The following is a 14,684-nucleotide window of genomic DNA, read 5'->3' as shown; positions in this document are numbered from 1 at the left end:
AATAGAGACTCTACCAAAATCTGGAGGTTATGTAAGAAAGCACTTCCTATGATGATCCAAAATATTTCGAAAGTCCCAGGGGGGGAGCCAGCATAAACTTTGGAACTGACAAAATCCTGGGACATCAACCTTTGAGCATGCATAAAGAAGCCACTCCTGTCATCAAATACCTTAACGAGAAAGGTATCCATAAGCTAGCTCAAATCTCCAGCTGGGATCCTCATTCCCGTGCTTGGATTGGCTGGTCCTTCCCAGAAATTCCCAATGCCTTAGAACCCAGTCTCAGCTGCCTAAAGACTCTTCTCCACAGCAAGGCTCCTATCAAAGAAGATGAAATGGACGGCTTTCGTTGGGATTCAACAGGAACAGATTATACAGTCAGAGCAGGCCACCAACACATATGCAACAACACTTTTCAGATTAGTCTGTGGCCTCATTGGAAAATTGCTTGGCGAACAGAATCTCTCCCAAAAATAAAATTTTTTTATATGGCTTCTGCTGAAAGGCAAAATTCTAACAGCAGAGAACCTTAAAAGAAGAGGCATCAATGGGCCATCCAGATGCCCCAATTGCTGCAAAGCTGAAGAGACAATGTATCATTTATTCATAGAATGCCCATTTGCTGTAGAATGCTGGAGAAAGATGTCCTTCATTGGCAATTTAAACTGGGACCCTCAGCATACCATAGCTGAGACAATCTATAAGTGGAGAAAATGTTGTCCCTGGAAAGAAAAAAGAAGTCACTTGGTGAAGAGAGTATGGAACGCTCTCCCCCACACCTTGCTGTGGCGAATCTGGCTAGCTAGAAACAAAATTTTTTTCCAAGATAAGAGCACAAATACACGAACAACCTGCAGCAAAGCTAAAATTCTCGCTTTGGAAACTATTTCAACCAACACCACTGGAAAAATCGATGCAACACAATATAGTGTCGAGGAACGAGACTTAATAAGCTACATCTTGGACAGACAACATAAAGTATTGGAAGGCAACAGGAGTGAAGTTCAGAACAAAGCAGAAGCTAGATCATGGAAAGTCAGACTAAAAGAACAGGAATTTGCCAATTGGATACAAAAGAGCAACTGCTACTCCTTGTTCTTCGACGGGGCATCCAAATCAAATCCTGGTATAGCTGGAGCAGGGGGACTGATTATTAATGCCAATGGGGAGTGTATCCTTCAATATGAGTGGAGCCTAGGGAAGGTTTCGAATAACAGAGCCGAAGCTCTAGCTTTGTTTCAAGGCCTAACTCAGCTAGGCAAATTGGGAATAAAGAAAGCACAGGTATTTGGGGACTCCTCAGTCGTAATTCGCTTAATGGTTCATCAGCAAAACTCTCCCAACACTCTGCTCCAACAAATTAACAGACGAAACCAAATCCTTCACCAGGCGATGGAAGACATCCAATACTATCATATTCTCGAAATCTTAACAAGAAGGCTGATGACAGCGCCAACAATGCGTGTGGAAGACCTGTTGGCACCTTAAGATGCAACTCCAGGGAAACTCTCCAATATTTGCCATGATCTCAACTGAAAACATCAACGCCAAGCCCAAAATCGTTGTCAGGCCCGAAATTAGTCACATTACTTGGGCTGTCATTGGGATTGACCTCTGCAAAAAGATAGCACAAGGACACGAAATCCACAGGATATACATCAAGTGGGATAATCATATCATGCCCGCCGGCAGATCTCCCAATAGATCTGACTCATGGATTCACTTGGATTTTATTCAGGTCTGCCAGCAGACCACCCTCCAGTACCCCGTGACTAGACGGCCCCTCTCCCGCCTCACTTCATCTCAGCTCCCCCCTCCTTCATTCCCCAGCGCTATCTCCCTCTGTCGCTCGGTTCCCATTCTCTCCTGTTGCTATCTCCCTTCGTCGCTTGGCTCCCGCAGAAATTACTGCCTCTATCCCAGAATCATTCTCTGCCCTCAAAGCTCTGTTTCGAGCCTCTGGACAGTCTCTTTTTACTCTTCTTCAGACTGCTACGCCTACAGGCGTCTTACTCTCATATCTTCCGCTGAACCTTTTACCTTCCCCACCCTTTCGGATCCCTGCGCTGTGAGCTTTACATCTTCCTTCGTTCGCATCTTCTTATCCTCCCAATCTCCCGCAACTGTTTCTATGGCACGCAGCGAAGATTGTCTGCATTGTGCAGACTTGCAAGCCGAGCTAGAGGAAGTCAGGGCCCAGCAACGCATTCTGGAGAATCAACAAAGGATTTTAGAGACGAGGCTTGAAGATCAGAACCGCATCTTGAACGAGAAATACCGGGCTGAAATAGATCTGTTTCTGCACAGGGTGGCCTCTCTGCATGACCAGTTTAGTCACTTATCAAATCGATGCAGCCACGCGGAAGAATCGATTTCAATCCTGCAGTATATGATGGATAAGCGAAACAAAGCTGCTCCCAGTTCCTCAAGTGCCAAACAGCCTGAAGTGGATCCAAATCCGGAGGAATCTACCGCAAGACAAATTAGCCATATTGAAATAGATTAAAATGTTTTGTAAATGTCAATTTTGGTTGTCTCAATATGTAAGAATCTACAGTAGCTCAGGTAGTTTTAGAACTAGAACAAGCAGAAAAAGGATCAAGGAGAGATCCCTATTTTGTAACTCTCCTGATCCAAGCTGCCATCGATATCTAATGTACTTCAGGAGTTCTGACTCCTCTCCTTTTTTCAGCCCTTAATATAGCAACCGACTTTGTTAAAAGAAAATCTATATTAATTTTGACAGTAATTAATTCTGCCATTAATAATTCTGCCTATAATTTATAAATTATTTGACACTATATGATATAAATGGCGGAATTATTCATTAATAATTCATGTTTGTCTTACATACTAAATAATTTATAACATAATTATATAACTAGATATATAATGTAACTACTACATTATAGAATCAATAATAATACTATATTCATGGTATTATGCATTTAGTTTTGCTTTGACTTGTGTATTAATTTGTCTTTGACAAAAAAATTCACTGCTTATCCATAGTTTAACATTAGGAATTCAATTTTTGTTATTTTTTTATTATTATCTAAATTTATTTATTTGTAAAGTGATTAGTTGAGGTCTTATTATGGGCTCTTTGGTAATTTCCATTTCTATTAGTTATCATTTTTTTTAGATTTATTTCTTTTTTATTTAACTTTTTGATTTTGATTTTTTTTTTTTCATTTTTCTATTATTTTCATTTTCATGAATTATAGTTTTTCTAACATATTTTCAATTTAAAATAACTTATATATATATATATATAGCACATAAATATATATAATAAAAAAATAAACATATATATTAACGTGTATATATATGTTAATATAAATAATATTAGTTAGTCATATTTCTTAATTTTTTATTACATTCAACAATATAACATTTTATTAGTTGTTTTATTTTTGTAATGAAATATTTGCTTTTATTATTTTTTAGTTTAATTAAATTATATTTAAGTTAAAAGACAGGTGCTAACTGGTGCTAACTACTATATAGCCTTTGTTTTATTTTAGTGTGGACCTTATTATCATCTTTAATCAATAGAATGGTTGTGTAGATTGATTTAATAAAAAAAAAATTATAAATCAAATTAAATAATATTTAATGTTAATGTGGATTTTATTATTTTATGAAAAATGTAATATTATAGCCATATTTAGGCCGATAGGCCTTCCTTTGAAAGGGACCTTTCGTCGTCCTTCTCCTTCTGACGCTGACACCTGGCGGACACCCGGCGAACTTCGTCGCCTTCATTCTCACTTGACACCTGGCGGAGTGGGCATTTTCTCCCGTAATGTATTTGCTCAAGTCTCGCGAAACCTCAACGGAAACCCTCTCAAGGTTGCACAATTGCAGTTCTTCTTATTGATTCTGGTGGAGTGCTTATTAGCCGACTCTGTATGTCTCAGGTTCGAAGGTATTTTGCAGAGGAAATCGCAGCTGTAGGCGCTTGGGCGGGTTACCACCTACTCTGGCTCTCAAGAATGGGGAGGCGGTGGTTTTTGGGCGCGGTGAATGCCATTCCAACGACAACAAATCTTTTGTTTTTTTACAGCAGAGCAGTACAGGTATATTTAAAAAAAAGAACAATCTCTGGTTTGATCAAATATATATACATATATGTATGTATCTTGCTATATATGTGTGTATACGTTTGGTTATACTCTGCTGTATATACTTCCCGCCATGTAGGGTAGTATAGTTGTACTGTGCTTGTTTGGTTTTCCTCATCCTTTGGGGTTTGCAGTATATTGAATTAGGAATCATGTTATTCAACTGTTTTGGCTGGTTGGAAAGCAAACTCTGGATAAAATAGTAGTCTGCACTGTACTGGCTTTGATTTTTCCACAACTGTATGACTGAAATTCACTGGTTTGTATCTCATGGGAGCTGTAACTCACCCAACGTTCAAATAGTATTGTTTGCTTCTTGATTGTTTGTATTATGATTGTCTGTTCTGATATTGTTATTGGTCTTCTATGCCATTAGATCGTGTTTTGAATTTATCGATCTGGGTAGATGGATGGGAGCGATCCATGGGACTGGAAGGAGGACTCCTTCGTATTGGATGTGGATTCGCCATTGGGTTAGGAATTCTTGATTGCTAATTTCATTATGTTTATGGTATTTCGTAGTGCTCTGTTTGGTTTAATGACTTACATGCAATCTAATTTTGTGCGCAGTTCTATCTCAGTCTCTCTGGGATGAATGGACTCAAAGCGAGGCAGAAAACAGAACTTTATTTACATCCACGCCTTTATCAGAAGTAACGGATCCCAGATTGCCCACATTGGATATCAAAAGCAATGAAGGTTAATTATCTGATTTTGAAATAAACCACAGTATGTCAAAAGTTTTGTAATGAGTTGGAGTATGGTTTGGTCTCATTTGGTTAATAGCAGGTAAGAATGAGGATACTATTAATCCAGATCATACTTCAAAGGGCAGTCCCCGGTGTAAAAGAAGGCGGATGCTTTTGTTTCCAGGAGATCAATCTGAGTCTGTATTCTACGATTCAAACCCAAGTCAACAATGTGAAGGAGGCATTGGACTGGTGAGCCACGAAAACAATAAAAACCTTTACTGGTCATCTGTGAATTTCATTGCACCTTTCAATTTAACTATACCCATGATGTCTGTTGACAGAATAATAGTGAAAGTCATCTTTTGGGTGAATATGAAGACATGCAGGTCCCTGATTCGGCATCCACTTCACTCTGGTTCTCTGCTAACGGTATGAATTGCAAATTGTTTGCTTTGACTTATATGGGTATGTTGGATTGGGAGAATGAGTGTTTGGGTTTTGTGAACAGAAGATCCATTTTGTCCCGGAAATGAAACTGCAGAAAAATGGATGCTTGGATGCATTAATGAGCGTGAAGGCCATATCCTAGGTGACCATGAATTGTAAGTACAATTTCTATTCAGGTTTGATTTTCAAACCCAATGGGTGCACAAACCCTATATGGGCAGTAATATTTGTCTTGAATAAACTGTTATACTGATCCCCTTTTTCCCATAGAATTAAGGATGCCTTCAATCCTGACAAATTTATGTTCTACTTGATGTAGGAATGCCCTTCTACCACTGACGCAAATTCCAGGTATGGTGGTTCTATAAACTATAGAATTAGAAACTCCTTTTTTATTCTTATGTTTATGCTCATCCTTTAAAGTCCTTTGTGACAGAACTTGGTCATAGAACCTATTCTCTTAGAATAGAAAATATGGTGTTGACCTTTACATGACAGCGAACTTAGGCTTGACAGCAACATTTGATGACTTTGACAGTGATCTTCATTACAGCTCTCTTGATATTTGACAATGATCTTAATGATAATGATTGGGATATGTGACAGGACCTATATAACAATAACTTTGATATAGCAAGTAACCATGCTTGGCAGTGACCTTGTATGATTGTAACAATGAGACAGTATTAGACCTTGATGTATGACTATTGATGAGAACCAGTATAGTACCCTCGTATAGCAGTGGCCTTGATGATGACAGTAATGACATTCTCTTGATGACAGAGTAACCTTGATGACAGAAAAGATAGTAGCTTGATGACAATAACTTCTGATGCATGCCAATACTCTTGGTATTGAGATGACAGAGATGGCAACAACATTGAAGTGTGTTGTGACGATGGTAGTTAAAATAAATGAATAAATAAAATACTATATATATATATATATATAGTAAATTAAGTTGACTTGAGTTTCAGTAATAGCTTAAATGATTGGAAAGTCGGTTTTATATATCAGTGTTATTTAAATTTCTAAAGGCAAGTTGTGAAGTGAAGATTAGGAAGGTAAATATGTTAGGAGTGATAAGGAAAGTTCTTCAAGGAATATTATCAAAATTCAGGAATTTTGAGAATTTTTCTTCAGACATGCAATGTAAACTCAATTGTATAATATTTGCAGGTGATCCCTGGGCTTGGTATTTCTTAGTTTATTATAACATTTAGTTACACATCATATATCGATAGGAAACTCTGGATGTTGTTTACTGACTTGAACGAACTAGTTTATGCTTGTTTTGCCTTCACTAAATGGCAATATGAATTTCCTTCTATGATTTGTATCAGTTAATGTTCAATAGTAAATGTAGTTCTACTGATTGCTCAGAGAAGAAGCTATGGGATTCCATTCAAGCTATTTTTGATGATACAAAAAAATCTGCTGTGCTTGGTGAGAGAAGAATTGCAAATTGAACCATGAATTTTTAAGGGGTGATTCTAGTGATTTTTGAGGGGTGATTTTAGTGATTAACAAAATAATGGCTCAAGTTGGAAGGGTATACTGAGTTAGGAAACATGTTTCCGTTGTTATTTCACCCAGAAACCACTAAGCTGGGGTTGTGAAGGTGGAAGGGCATAATGAGTCAGAAGACGTATTATCATTGTGTTTTCACCCAAAAGCCACTAAATTGTGCTTGTTGGCCACCGTTTTTAATTAGCAGAGTTTTGGCATGATACTGCCACTGAATTATGGGTGCATCCTTTCTAGCTCATTTATAGATATGGTTACTTATTAGTTGAAGAATGCTCGCAACGATGTTTTTGTCTATACCTGATATTAAATGGTAACCTTAGCAACAATGAAGCAGCAACCATTGTGCAGCCGGGTGAAGGGTTTGGAATGAAATGAATTTATATTATATATTGTTTATCTGTAACAGCATATAATGTAGAAGTATCCCTGCACAAATTCCATCCATATACAGCATTCAGCGCAAACATGTGGTATAGGTTTTCGAAAGTTGAAATTTTGCAGCCTTTGGAGCCTTAGTATGTGATGAGCAAATTGAAGGTACATAAGGTAAATAAGTAGGAAATAAATCATAGAGTGAACAATTATGATGGAGGCATCATATGGAGTTATGTGAGAATGGTTTACTGGATATTTAGAGCTTGGTAGAAGAGGTACATGGGTTCAGAGAGTTTTAGGAAGCCTTTATCTATGGATTCTATTTTGTTATTCCTTCTAGGAACAAGGAAATTCCTTTTTACATACGTGCTTGATCATAACTCGAATTCTGTGTTCCTTTCTAATTCTTCATATGTTCAGGGCACTTGAGCAAGCTCTTTGGTATGACGTTTTGATTTACTCATTTGTTTTAGGCGCAAAGTAACACCTTGATAAGAACTGTGCTTGTTCGTTTTGATAATGTTTTGGATTTGTCCCTCAACACTTTCTAAATATTCTAAGTTACCAGAAAAAAAAAAAAAAAAAAAAAAAAAAAAAAAAAAAAAAAGGCTGGAATGAGATCCCTACACGTATATTTAAAAAAAAGAACAATCTCTGGTTTGATCAAATATATATACATATATGTATGTATCTTGCTATATATGTGTGTATACGTTTGGTTATACTCTGCTGTATATACTTCCCGCCATGTAGGGTAGTATAGTTGTACTGTGCTTGTTTGGTTTTCCTCATCCTCTGGGGTTTGCAGTATATTGAATTAGGAATCATGTTATTCAACTGTTTTGGCTGGTTGGAAAGCAAACTCTGGATAAAATAGTAGTCTGCACTGTACTGGCTTTGATTTTTCCACAACTGTATGACTGAAATTCACTGGTTTGTATCTCATGGGAGCTGTAACTCACCCAACGTTCAAATAGTATTGTTTGCTTCTTGATTGTTTGTATTATGATTGTCTGTTCTGATATTGTTATTGGTCTTCTATGCCATTAGATTGTGTTTTGAATTTATCGATCTGGGTAGATGGATGGGAGCGATCCATGGGACTGGAAGGAGGACTCCTTCGTATTGGATGTGGATTCGCCATTGGGTTAGGAATTCTTGACTGCTAATTTCATTATGTTTATGGTATTTCGTAGTGCTCTGTTTGGTTTAATGACTTACATGCAATCTAATTTTGTGCGCAGTTCTATCTCAGTCTCTCTGGGATGAATGGACTCAAAGCGAGGCAGAAAATAGAACTTTATTTACATCTACGCCTTTATCAGAAGTAACGGATCCCAGATTGCCTACATTGGATATCAAAAGCAATGAAGGTTAATTATCTGATTTTGAAATAAACCACAGTATGTCAAAAGTTTTGTAATGAGTTGGAGTATGGTTTGGTCTCATTTGGTTAATAGCAGGTAAGAATGAGGATACTATTAATCCAGATCATACTTCAAAGGGCAGTCCCCGGTATAAAAGAAGGCGGATGCTTTTGTTTCCAGGAGATCAATCTGAGTCTGTATTCTGCGATTCAAACCCAAGTCAACAATGTGAAGGAGGCATTGGACTGGTGAGCCACGAAAACAATAAAAACCTTTACTGGTCATCTGTGAATTTCATTGCACCTTTCAATTTAACTATACCCATGATGTCTGTTGACAGAATAATAGTGAAAGTCATCTTTTGGGTGAATATGAAGACATGCAGGTCCCTGATTCGGCATCCACTTCACTCTGGTTCTCTGCTAACGGTATGAATTGCAAATTGTTTGCTTTGACTTATATGGGTATGTTGGATTGGGAGAATGAGTGTTTGGGTTTTGTGAACAGAAGATCCATTTTGTCCCGGAAATGAAACTGCAGAAAAATGGATGCTTGGATGCATTAATGAGCGTGAAGGCCATATCCTAGGTGACCATGAATTGTAAGTACAATTTCTATTCAGGTTTGATTTTCAAACCCAATGGGTGCACAAACCCTATATGGGCAGTAATATTTGTCTTGAATAAACTGTTATATTGATCCCCTTTTTCCCATAGAATTAAGGATGCCTTCAATCCTGACAAATTTATGTTCTACTTGATGTAGGAATGCCCTTCTACCACTGACGCAAATTCCAGGTATGGTGGTTCTATAAACTATAGAATTAGAAATTCCTTTGGTATTCTTATGTTTATGCTCATCCTTTAAAGTCCTTTGTGACAGAACTTGGTCATAGAACCTATTCTCTCAGAATAGAAAGCCAAATTTAATCAAAATATAATCAAAGGCTTGAAACTCCATTGGAATGCTTAATACAAGTTATATTCTTTGCTAAATCCCATAGTCAAATCCCAAGGGATAAACTCGGGATATAATCAATGTAGCCCCCTAAATGCCTAACTTCCAGTCACACTTACTGAGGGTAAACTCTGATCTGTCTAATAGAATAGCAGGTACCAGTTCACATGATGCCAAGTGTATCTAGGGGTTCAGTGCTTTGAGTGGGGTGCTAACTGCTAGCTTAGGTTAATGAAGCTATTCAAGTGACTTGGAGATCTTCTGTGTACATCATCCATGAAAGCCGGACTAATCTCCTTGGATGCAGATGAAAGGTTTCAACTTTCAACTTTCAAGGAGAATATAAAGTGGTATTTTATCCAGAGAGAGATTATTATACGCATATGAGGATGCTTCAAACCATTCTATGGGTTTTGACAGGTTATGTAGCTTGCCTGGCATATATGTTGCCCATGCAATTATTAATGTGCAGATGCACAGTGATCAGGATACTAATGCTGAGTAGGCTCCTATCTATGCCTCAAGAGTATCTGGGATTTTGTTTATTTATGTTGGAAATCATACCCTGTTTGACTTAGTCGCTCTGAATTTTTCTGGACATACCTAGAAGTTTGGATCTGCCTATTACTCTCTTACAAGTTACAAGATGTCATTGCAGCTGCAATGATATCCTGTTTGACTTTTGGGGACTCAAGGAGCAGTGTTGAAGGCTCTGTGAATGCTTTCTAAGATGCAATGGAGCTATCTAATATTTGACATTTGTCTGGGGGAAAACTATTGATGATCAATTGTCAGCATCCGATTGCGTGGCTGCACATGCATAAAGTGAATAATCTTGTGGAAATGCATTATGAAAGGCTATAGCTGATGCAAATGGCTAAGTTTGCTTTTTTATAAAAGTTTTATAATAGGAGATAGTTAAGTCGATTGCAGTAGTAGCATTAAAAGTCCTGGAAAGGCAATGTAATACTTGAGCATCAACATTTACTTCAGTGTCAAAATGGAACACTCAGGCTTTATAATAAGCTGGGATGGTGGATATATTGATGCATGATAAAATCCTGTGAGCTTGGTTGGGCATACACATCATTCCCTTTTAAAATCTAAAGCTGAGTTGATATTATGAGGAACACAAGATTTCTGATAGATTAGGGAGATTATTGGTTATGTATGTGTTCAAAACTTGCTTCATTGCTAGGAAGATAAATTGCTTTACATTGAACAACATATTTCTGTCATGTATTTGAAATGAAATATGCTTTTGGATGATCTATGTGGTTGTATGTTTGTCCACTCTTGTCTGTGATTGGCATGCTGTTACCCAGTTTCAGTGAACTGAAATTGTATTCTTTCAGAGATTTTCTAGAAGGATCTAAAGTTTATGTTGTTTGAGGAAAACTTCTTGGAATGTTATGTTGGAGTCTGGACCACAGAATGCCTGTATAGAATCACAAGAGAAAAAATTGTATGAAAATGTTGAATGATTCCTGAATTATAGGAAGGACAGTAATTCATTGAAGAGGTTCTATAAAATCTGATAAACCTAACAACATTCAGCCAATATTAAGGTACTCTAAGTTTGATAACCGGCATAAAACTTTAGTAAGCTTTTGTCTCTGAAACTGAGTTCTGATGTTGTCTTCGTGCAGGTAGTATGTACATTGGTGGCCTTACTTGCTTCAATGCCATTAGCAGAGCTTTTCTTTTTTCATATTACACTGATTAAAAAGGTTAGTTTTATTTAAAAATCCATATGGTTCTCAACAATCTTTTGTCGATTTATATTCACTAAACTTAACATCCTTTAACAAGAGTACTGAATAGCAGGGAATTACGACATATGAATATGTAGTGGCAATGAGGTCACAAAGTGAGCCGCCAGGAGTTTCTGTTGAGGGTGATGCACGAAGTATACCTTCTTCTCCAAGTGGTTCAACTGCCACTGGTTTAAGTGGAGGAATTTCTCTTGGTTTGCAGTATAAAGGTGCATGGTGTACACCACTTAGAATATTTGTTGAGCATCAGGTATATAAATTTGTTATCCACAATTTCAAATCTTGGTTTAGGTCTGTAATTTGGTCAGACTATAGTAGTACAGGCTGACATGTATTGTGTGTTAAATGGCAGGATGAAGTTATTCCACACCCGTCCACTGTTGATCCTGATGATATCGAGGTTGTAAATAGGATGGAAAACAGGATGCAGAAGCGTCCTGTTAGAATCAGTGCTTGGAGGCTAGCCAAATTAAATCCAGATGAAGCTATGCGAGCAGCGGCAAAGGCTAGGGAGTCTTCATCTGTTTTGTGTCCAGTTGGTGCTCGAGGAGTCCCTGATACTGATTATAGCTCAATTGTTGGTCTTCTTTACTTAGCTGTGTTCAATTTCAATCACTCTGCATAATGGCTGAAGCTGTGTTTGAAGTTGAGTGGAGTCCATGTAAAGTCCAAGTTGAGTGGAGTCCATGTAAAGTCCCTTGCCCACTTGATCTACTTGGAGCAAACTTTTAGAGAACGAGAACATGATAATAACAAACCTTGGGGAAAAACTTTTTGCTTTGCAAATTCCAGTTGGGGTCCTTAATAAATATAGTTAAAGTCTATAAGCACTTTTTAAGGCATTTCAGCACACCTCAGTAACTAATTTAATCATTTGCACACCTCTTTTGTTTTTGTGAGCATTTATTGTCTTTTCTCGTGTTTCTTTACTTGTTTAAAACTTTTGAACAATTGATATCATTCAACGTTTTTGTGAATTAATTAAAGTCTGGCCAATTTTCGCTGATGAATCCATTGCTACTGCGTTGTAGCATTTCTTTTTGCATCCTGATCGGGTAAAGCAGTAAACCTTGATGCATGTTTAGCTATAATGGCCCTAGTGTCTTTTAACTCCTCAATTTATATTTTATGCGACAACCAAAGAACTGGTAGCTTCTTAATTGAAAAGAAAAACTTATTGTTGGATGATACAGCTTGACATTATTCTTGTGGTTGATCTATATTGGATGAGTTTATAATTACACTCCATTGGCTGACATTGGAATGATGGCCATCTTAATTACACTTCATTGGCTCACTGAAGAGTAAAATATGTAAACAACTTAATAGTGATTATTGATGAGAGGATGAGATTTACTGTTTTGTTCTTTATGTTATCTGCGAAACATAAAACACATATAGTTGAATAGAAAATATTGATTGTGAACCAAACAAGTTCCAATTGATCTAATAAAATTGAAACTTGAATGGCCACTGTAGATGCATGTGATAACAAACACTACTTATGAGAACAATAGTGTTTAACCATAGATTTCTAATTAGCAACTTTGTATTTTCTTTCGATTAATACAATTGTCTCTTCTTGTGGTCACTCGTTTTAGTGACTCACTATTGATTTGCCAGACCATTGTTATGTACTTTTTCAGGTCTAAAGATGTGTAACTTGTGGTTTAGCTTGATACATTCTCTTGTATACCACTTTACTTTAACTTTGTCAATATCATAAGTCCAGTAGCGATTTAAGTGTATGTTTGCATGGCAGAACTGCATTGGGCTTGAACTTTTATAAAAAATTACATTGTATTTAAAGAAATATGATGTCCAGATAGCATAGAACTCCAAACATCAAATCTCGTTGCTCCTTGTAGGCTTCAACCAATATCTCTTTTAGAGAAATTCAACAACTCTAATTTAATAATCCTATCGGCCTCTCTTTGTACCTTTTGGGACAATTGCTAGTTTTAATATTATGATGTACATGATATGTATATTAGTTGATTTGTAAGGTTTAGAGTTTTATATTTGTATTAGTTCTTAAATGCAAATTTTATAGAAAAAAGATGAAAGTAAGAGTATTTTTTAGAAAAATAAACTATTTTAAGGAATGTTTAGGTGTTTTACATAGTCTTAATAACAATATTTTGTTCATACATAAATTATTTTTCTATATAACATTATTAAATAGAAAAATAAAATAATAACCCATTATAAATATGTAAAAAATAAATGGATTATATATTAAAAATTACAATAAAATTTGAACATAATTTTTAAATGATATATATAAGTTATTGTAAATTGTGTTCATGTGAAATGTAGTTTTTAAACCTAAGTTTATTAAGTCAAATAAACATATTTTCTTAAATTTTATATTAAAAAATATTAAGTGTTTTACTTTAATGTGTTTTTGAAAAATATATTTTCTTTCGGAAAAATGTAATGTTTATTAATATTTAATAATTATGTTTACTTAGTTTAATATTTTGTTTTATATAATTATTTTTTAGTGTATATTTATTATTGAATGAAATTATATATATATATATATATATATATATATATATATATATATATATTGTAATTTAGAGATAGATTTTTTTGATATAGTCACATCAAGGATTTTGGGTTAAAGTCTTTTGAACTACCTTATGTGGTTCACCATCGGGACTAAGATGGAGAAACTGATCCAAGCATGTAAATTAAATAATTTAAAGATGCAAAGAAGGTGAAGAATTCTAACAGATAAATCTATAACCGGAAAAATGTAATGTTCACCGTACTTGTGATTATTAATATTAATAATTATGTTTACTTAGTTTAATATTTTGTTTTATATAATTATTTTTTTAGTGTATATTTATTATTGAATAAAATGATATATATATATATATATATATATATATATATATATATATATATATATATATATATATATATATATATATTTATTTATTTATTTATATATTTATATTTATATTTATATTGTGATTGTAATTTAGAGATAGATTTTTTTGATATAGTCACATCAAGGATTTTGGGTCAAAGCCTTTTGAACTACCTTATGTGGTTCACCATCGGGACTAAGATGGAGAAACTGATTCAAGCATGTAAATTAAAAAATTTAAAGATGCAAAGAAGGTGAAGAATTCTAACAGATAAATCTATAACCGTAAAAATAAAATAGATAAAATAATTTTTATAAAGTTTTATCTATTTTATTTTTACTTTTATAGATTTATCTGTTAGAATTATTTCACCTCTCTTGCATCTCTACATTATTTAATTTGAATGTTTGGATCAGTTTCTCCATCTTAGCCCTGATGATGAACCATATTGGGTGGTTCTAAAAGCATTTAATTTGCATGCTTGGATCAGTTTCTCCATCTTAGTCTTGATGATGAACCATATTAGGTG

General features: G+C 35.4%; 2 protein-coding genes across 11 annotated transcripts; both read left to right on the top strand.

The window, feature by feature from the left end:
- Positions 1–3,772: 3,772 nt before the first annotated feature.
- Positions 3,773–8,768, top strand: LOC149182783 (uncharacterized). Of its 8 annotated transcripts, XR_016257158.1 has the most exons (10): positions 3,773–4,082; positions 4,534–4,600; positions 4,698–4,826; positions 4,914–5,068; positions 5,161–5,248; positions 5,328–5,421; positions 5,586–5,617; positions 8,222–8,318; positions 8,416–8,544; positions 8,635–8,768. XR_016257158.1 is itself a non-coding variant. In XM_089416942.1 (9 exons), the coding sequence occupies exons 1-9, from the start codon at positions 3,915–3,917 to the stop codon at positions 8,438–8,440; spliced, it is 852 nt and encodes a 283-aa protein (XP_089273068.1). In that variant the 5' UTR covers positions 3,773–3,914; the 3' UTR covers positions 8,441–8,569. The 8 variants fall into 8 exon arrangements, 7 of the variants coding, with proteins under 7 accessions (XP_089273068.1, XP_089273066.1, XP_089273070.1 ...); XM_089416942.1 differs by lacking the exon at positions 8,635–8,768 and having other exon boundaries at positions 5,331–5,421; positions 8,416–8,569; XM_089416940.1 differs by lacking the exon at positions 8,635–8,768 and having other exon boundaries at positions 8,416–8,569.
- On the top strand, positions 8,657–12,151 carry LOC149182782 (putative protein S-acyltransferase 19). Of its 3 annotated transcripts, none has more exons than XM_089416948.1 (6): positions 8,657–8,786; positions 8,879–8,966; positions 9,046–9,139; positions 9,304–9,335; positions 11,145–11,225; positions 11,323–11,422. In XM_089416948.1, exons 1-5 carry the CDS (start codon positions 8,703–8,705, stop codon positions 11,219–11,221), a joined length of 375 nt encoding a protein of 124 aa, XP_089273074.1. In that variant the 5' UTR covers positions 8,657–8,702; the 3' UTR covers positions 11,222–11,225; positions 11,323–11,422. The 3 variants fall into 3 exon arrangements, with proteins under 3 accessions (XP_089273074.1, XP_089273075.1, XP_089273073.1); XM_089416949.1 differs by having other exon boundaries at positions 8,659–8,786; positions 8,916–8,966; XM_089416947.1 differs by lacking the exons at positions 8,657–8,786; positions 8,879–8,966 and adding an exon at positions 11,623–12,151 and having other exon boundaries at positions 8,973–9,139; positions 11,323–11,520.
- Positions 12,152–14,684: the final 2,533 nt, after the last annotated feature.

Source organism: Pinus tabuliformis, chromosome 3_2 (assembly GCF_031772625.1).
Source record: "Pinus tabuliformis cultivar Carrire ecotype Pingquan chromosome 3_2, CPIR1, whole genome shotgun sequence".
Lineage (NCBI taxonomy): Eukaryota > Viridiplantae > Streptophyta > Pinopsida > Pinales > Pinaceae > Pinus > Pinus tabuliformis.
This window is presented reverse-complemented; position numbering and strand designations above follow the sequence as displayed.

What these genes read in the sequence shown, in the direction of transcription:
- LOC149182782 (XM_089416947.1), top strand. Translation starts at nt 11,178, where the DNA reads ATGCCATTAGCAGAGCTTTTCTTTTTTCATATTACACTGATTAAAAAG. An exon ending in ATATTACACTGATTAAAAAG is followed by an intron (nt 11,226 to 11,322) that starts GTTAGTTTTATT and finishes ACTGAATAGCAG; the next exon opens with GGAATTACGACATATGAATA. An exon ending in GAATATTTGTTGAGCATCAG is followed by an intron (nt 11,521 to 11,622) that starts GTATATAAATTT and finishes GTTAAATGGCAG; the next exon opens with GATGAAGTTATTCCACACCC.
- LOC149182783 (XM_089416940.1), top strand. Translation starts at nt 3,915, where the DNA reads ATGTCTCAGGTTCGAAGGTATTTTGCAGAGGAAATCGCAGCTGTAGGC. An exon ending in GGATGTGGATTCGCCATTGG is followed by an intron (nt 4,601 to 4,697) that starts GTTAGGAATTCT and finishes TTTTGTGCGCAG; the next exon opens with TTCTATCTCAGTCTCTCTGG. An exon ending in ACCACTGACGCAAATTCCAG is followed by an intron (nt 5,618 to 8,221) that starts GTATGGTGGTTC and finishes CTATGCCATTAG; the next exon opens with ATTGTGTTTTGAATTTATCG.